This window comes from Eurytemora carolleeae, unplaced genomic scaffold, assembly GCF_000591075.1.
Source record: "Eurytemora carolleeae unplaced genomic scaffold, Eaff_2.0 scaffold513, whole genome shotgun sequence".
Lineage (NCBI taxonomy): Eukaryota > Metazoa > Arthropoda > Copepoda > Calanoida > Temoridae > Eurytemora > Eurytemora carolleeae.
The window spans coordinates 173,347-179,938 of NW_019396987.1; the positions used below are offsets into that span (position 1 = coordinate 173,347).

Consider the following 6,592-nt stretch of genomic DNA (forward strand, 5'->3'; position numbering starts at 1 on the left):
ACATGCGTACTTTAGCAATTAATTATTCAGCAATTTTAGAACATCGAAGAAATTAAAGGGCCTGTAAGTGTAATTTCTGGTGACCATGTTTTTAAAGATGACAATACCCGACTTTAACAGTACCCTTTAGATGTACATATATTGCTTCTGATACAAATACACAATGAATAACGAGCGTATTAAATTAGAGGAAGATGAGTAGGTATTCTCTGGTTCCAGAATCCGACGCTACTGATCTGCGAATTTTATAATCTTCTTTCGAGGGTTTCCTCAACCTTTTTAAATTTTTGACTGATCATTGAAACCAGAGAACTCTGTGTGCTTATCTCTCATGCAAATAGTATTAGAATGTAAACCGGAAGTGTACGATAATTGGGTACTATAATGCGAATCAGAGAACTCTGTGTGCTTATCTCTCATGCAAATAGTATTAGAATGTAAACCGGAAGTGTACGATACTTGGGTACTATAATCGGATACTCAATTAGAATGTAAACCGGAAGTGTACGATACTTGGAAATATAAAACTACAAAATATTATTTCTTGACAGAACAAAAACACGCAAAACTAAAAATTTACAATAGAATAAATAGCATTTAAAGGGACTGTAAGTCCAATTTAAAGTGACATTTCATCTGAAGAGTGGTATCCTATATTCACATGGAAACCTTTGACTGATCAAGGATGACAATATTTTCCTTATTTATCTACAGAAACCCTTACACTTGTTGAACACTATATTTGAAAGCTGTTTTAAATTTTAGAAATATTAATATTTACTTTCTAGGAGTGGCCAGCATAATATAAATATTTTCATTTGAATTTTTAAACATTTTCCAGCAATAAAGGAATTGAGTTTTTGCCACAAACTCAGATTTTCTAATTATTATAACTTAGCAACCCGTTTTCCTAGACCTTTGATATTTCAAACTAGTAATTCTGGTATATCAGATAGTCTAAGTTTGAAATATCAAAGGTTTACGCCATCAGGTTGCAAAGATATAGGGGTTAGAAAATTTAAGTTTGTTGCAAAAACTCAATTCCTTTGACGACACCCTAGCGTCCATTGTATTTATACCACATTTGACACAGCAATTAAGAGATATATAAACACTGCTTTCACTGGTCTCCATAATTAGTTTTTTTTTAATCAGGGATGTTCTTCTTTAAATAGAAGGTCATTTGAAGTTACGTTTACAGATCTTTTGGCAATAAAACAAGATTTTTTCAGATTCCTTTTAAAATTGTGAAGAGGCAACTTGAAAAGGGGAAACATGTTACCCCCCCCCCCTTTAGCTTGTGAAAGTTATTAGAAACAAATGTTGATCCCAAAAATGTTGCAACTGTGCAGGATCAAATCAAAACATTTTCTTGCAAAAATACAGTATTATGGGAAGCAATGCATTTATCTGGCAATAACCATGTCAGGGCTTACAAAATCCGGTCCCAATCGGTTCAGCCGTTTGAGGTATTCTCTAAAGGCAATGTATGGAAGTTGAACTGAGAGTGGATTATTGTGGATAAATTTTTTAGGATTTATTTAAGTCCCATGCCAAAATACAACCGTACGCTTTAGATAAAAAAGATGGCAACATCCTTGCCTATTATTTGAAAATGGATCCTTTCAAATTTAGATTTTGCAGCAGATAAATAAACAGACGATTCTTTCTTGAAATTATCCGTATCATTGTAAATGCTTAATAAAGGAGAGTCCATTGAAGTTAATTCCAAAACTCATTAAATGCTTGTTGTTGTTTTTGAAAAGTTTACATAGCAATCTTTTTGTAAGTTTCTTTCTGTTCAGATGAAGACTTGATGAAAAAACAAAAAAGCTGAATTAAGAAATAGATTAGGCATGAATATAAAACAATAACACAATTTATGTTTTACTGATCTACAGGGTGTCCCAAAAAACATGGGAATTCAGTGACGAATTCGATATCGTCTTTTCAAATAATTCTTTGATTTAGTATAGTGATACCTACTGAGAAAGCTGTAATCGGTAAGAGTTTCGTCTGCTATGTTTACATTTTGTTTGTTTATGTTTTGACTGCAACCGGTTGTACTTAGTAAAACAAGAAAATTACAGTATACAAACAGAGTAAACTTGTCCGTATTCACTGTTCATCTTGCGGAGACATTATAGACACATCTTTGCAGTCGTTTACCCTTTTCATTAAATAAATTCTAGCAGACATAATAATATTATGGCTTTTGAAATTAGGTATTACAATGCTAATTCATAACAAAGACGATATCTATTTCGTCACTGAATTCCCATGTTTTTTGGGACACCCTGTATGTAGCTAGTCTTATCAAGGAAGAATATTCACACTAAATTCAGCTTTCAGTTCGAATGGTAATTTCAAGTGACTCCCCATTCTAAGATGATATTGGCCGATTTACATTGGTACCCCTAAAAGTCTGATTAAGTATGAATTACATATCCATGTTTTTGTTTCTTTGAACTGATAACTATTATTTTTTATACCTCTGCTAAAGTGACTTAAACCTTTATCTGATCAATAATGTGGAAGATATTGTTGTTTTCTAGGTTAAAACGTGTTTGATTTTTATATTTCTATATGTTTCCCTACAGAAGAAATGTGCTAGTCTATTTTGTAGAGAAACCACGAATAAAAATAGTCATTTTTTAAATTTTAAATATTTGCACAAGGGTTTTGTTGTTAATCGGTCATTGACTTATTTCCATGGAGGATCCCTTGAAATATCGATTATAGTCCCTTTACAGTAGAACTAGGTGTGCTAACATTCCTCTTAGAAACTGAAAAAGGGGTTTCTCATACAAATATATGGTACTAGTACAAACGTCGGACGCACAAACGTCGTACAGTACAAACGTCGGACGCATAAACGTGGGACCAGTACAAATGTGGGACCCGTACAAACGTCGGACTAGTACAAACGTCGGACTGGAACAAACGTCGGACTAGTACAACAGTCGGATTGGTACAAACGTCGGACTAGTACAAACGTCGGACTGGAACAAACGTCGGACTAGTACAACAGTCGGATTGGTACAAATGTCGGACTAGTACAAACGTCAGACTGGAACAAACGTCGGACTAGTACAACAGTCGGATTGGTACAAACGTCGGACCCTAGATAAATTAGAATAGATTGTTCATGTCGTCTTCACCATATCGGAGGGTTACAGTTGAAATTGAAAATAGCAATTTAGCTATATATGGACTAGCTACTGACATACAGTACATTTGATATAAAGGTTTGCGGCAAGTATATTTGTACTCTGTACAAATTTATATATCGATTCTCAGGCGAAGTTTGAATTCGAACAATTCCATCAATGTGAAATTAAGCAAACGACAGCACTCAAAAACTGCCAATTATTGCCCAGCAATTCTTTTTCGTCATTAAATCAATGTCCAAATATGCTTTCCCCGCAATCACCCCAAAAGTTCTTTTTCCGGTTTGCGCAGTTTGCCGCGGTCAATTTTCACTGCAGCTCCTAGCTCTCAAAGTACTTTTTCCGGTTGAAACCGCAGTTATCTAAAAGCGAGGAGCAGAGGAACAAGGACTGAATTTATTACAGTTAATTACGGGGTTAGTGATCAGATTTGCTATCAGAATTATCAATAGCTTTAGTTCATCAGTTTTTCAAAGAAAATACCTCGCATTTATTGCCCTCTAGCCCATAATAGCCATCATTTGACGGTCAGGCGTAAAGATAGGACGAGATTGGTTACAGAACACTCGGACTACGGCCACTACATGTTTAGATTTTTGGATGGTCGATCCGTGCTTCTCAAGCCGAGCGTAAACCCTCAGAGGCTGTTTCGTAGTCTGATTCCGTTCTATAACCAATTTCTCTCCGATCTTGAAGCCGAAAACTGATAATTTTGCAAGTTTGATTAATTGATGCATTGAAAATGAGAGAATTCATGCGGAGCCAGGAATCAATATTTATCTCGAAGTACCTCAGATTCTCAAAACGAAGAGATAAATATATCGATTCTCAGGCGAAGTTTGAATTCGAACAATTCCATCAATGTGAAATTAAGCAAACGACAGCACTCAAAAACTGCCAATTATTGCACACCAATTCTTTTTCGTCATTAAATCAATGTCCAAATATGCTTTCCCCGCAATCACCCCAAAAGTTCTTTTTCCGGTTTGCGCAGTTTGCCGCGGTCAATTTTCACTGCAGCTCCTCGCTCTCAAAGTACTTTTTCCGGTTGAAACCGCAGTTATCTAAAAGCGAGGAGCAGAGGAACAAGGACTGAATTTAACCAACCCACCCACCCAATTAGCGACACAAACATTGTAGTTAAAATATCTTTATATTTTGCAGTTTCAAGATGACTGAACTGAAAGAAGAGTCCATGTCATCAGAGGCTTTGGACAGACATGAATCACAATTGCTATTAGAAGCCCAGGAAAACCATATGAATATTTTATTTTCAATTGAGATATCAGACATACCCAAATTTTTTCATTTTCCCTTCTTTTTTCATTAGCATGAATTGATTGAAAACAATGAATGGCGTGTCGCCTTGATCTTTCGGAGCGTGTCGCTCAATGTTACTTTTAGGCGTGTCGCCTCAGCTACATGGAAGGCGTGCCGCCTCAGAAAAACGGAAGGCGTGCCGACAATTTTCCTTACTTAAAATTGAAAAAGCGGGACGCTTTAGATACCTTTTTGCTTAGCTGTCACTATTAGTTTTTGAATTCATCAATTGTTATCAATCATATCGAGTGCAACATGAACCAAAAAAATGCAAGAAATTTGTTTTACTTTCATTGTTTTCGCCATTTCCTTCAATGCAAATGCGTCATTTTCCAGGAATTCTGCATCTCGCAAAATAATAAACCTAAAAAGGGGGGGGGGGTTATTATTATTTCTTTCCTCAGTTATCATAATCTGGAATAACAACGTCAATGCAAATGTTTTCTTTTTCCAAAGCAGGTTCCAAAGTCAAATTATGATGTTCAAAAAACAACATCACATTTTTTATTGCTTCAACTTTCGTTCCAACATTAGATTAGGCCCTTCCAAAATTTCATATCCCCACAAAAAGTCTTCAATTCAGCAACAAAAATTTCATATGTTTTTTTTTTTAACAGAACTGCTCAAAACATGAAAGCATTGATAGCTCAGCAAGGATTACCTTAGTTCAGAAGGTCAACGTGAGGAAGGATACAATCGCGGCAGTGTTGTCAACCAAGGCAGCATGGACCCTACCACCAGATGCCACAGAGGCACAGAAGGCAGCGAAGGAGACCCAGATGAAAATGTTGAGGCAGATCGCCAACAAAGCAGATTCTGATTACTTGCATTTCCTCGTCAAGTTCCAATACGGAGAGGAAGGCACTGGTTTACTGCCATCTTCGGATTCATTCTCATTAGTTCCACCTGAAATGAAAAAGAAGCTGGAGAACATGAAACAAGAAAGGTTGAAGCTGAAGAGAAAGGATCCTATAGATTCCGACAGAAGACAGGATTATGTTCCCAGAGCCCGAGAAACTTACGGTCAGGCTCGCTACAAGTTCCCTCAAAGAGGTAGGGGAAACCTTTATGCAAGTCCATACCCCTCTCCTTACCTTCATAACTCAGGCTTCGACAACACAACTGGTCTCCCAGCGGCAAGTTTTTCAGAAGGATGGGCCCCTCCATCTTACCCAGGGGGATTCATCCATTCCGTGCCAGCAGGAACCCCTCTGAACTTCAACCAGTTCGGAACAGGTTCAAACCAGGGAGCATACGGTTCAAGATACGCACCCGGAGGTTCGCCGTTCAAACAATCTCAATGGTATCCAGGTTCTTCATCCATCCAGTATCCAGAGCAGCCTCAACCTAGCTACGATAGTCGCGACATTCAGGAGAGGAAAAAGAATTCAAAATGCAGAAAGTGCGACGCGTACGGCCACTGGCATTCAGATGGTCTTTGCAAACAAGCGGACATCGACGCAAAGATCGCAAGACTTCGCATCAGGGATGAACAATACCATCAAGCCGCCAAGGAAGCCGCTCTCCAGCTCACCCATTTCTCACCTTCGAAAGGAAATTAAATTATTCATTAACTGGATTTAGAAGAAAGATGAGTGGCCAGATTTTCAGTATTTAATTTTCAATATAGATAAATAATTCATCAGACACGAATTTCGTCAACATGCTCTTTTCAAATATTAGTTGCCTTTCTTTATTTATAATGAAGCCCAGAAAAGTAATTTGATTTAGCCGATCAAAATTCCAGTGTTTTGTTTTCTTGACAGTTTCGATCTCTCAGAGAAATTATATGTGATACTTATCTTGTCAGATTTCAATTGTGCCAAATAATCAACGTCGCTATGTACCTGTGCCACCATAAATATAGTTATAAAATAAATTCGTGCATTTTCTTTCTTAATTTAGCATTAATCAACAAAGAGAATCAACCAGTAAAAATCTAATTATTAATCTGAAATTTTGCCTTTTAATTCCATGGGAAGCTCAAACAAAAAACCGAAAGAAAACATTTAAATAGACCTAACATTTCAGTCAAACGCAAAGTCACATCTTCATTTCACATTTTTTCATTCCTCAATTCCAGTTTCCAGTCAATGGTCGTT

General features: G+C 36.8%; 1 protein-coding gene across 1 annotated transcript; it reads left to right on the forward strand.

The window, feature by feature from the left end:
• The first annotated feature begins 3,362 nt into the window (after positions 1-3,362).
• LOC111710810 (uncharacterized) lies at positions 3,363-6,369 on the forward strand. Its single transcript, XM_023484954.1, has 3 exons — positions 3,363-3,586; positions 4,335-4,419; positions 5,108-6,369. The coding sequence occupies exons 2-3, from the start codon at positions 4,342-4,344 to the stop codon at positions 6,050-6,052; spliced, it is 1,023 nt and encodes a 340-aa protein (XP_023340722.1). The 5' UTR covers positions 3,363-3,586; positions 4,335-4,341; the 3' UTR covers positions 6,053-6,369.
• Positions 6,370-6,592: the final 223 nt, after the last annotated feature.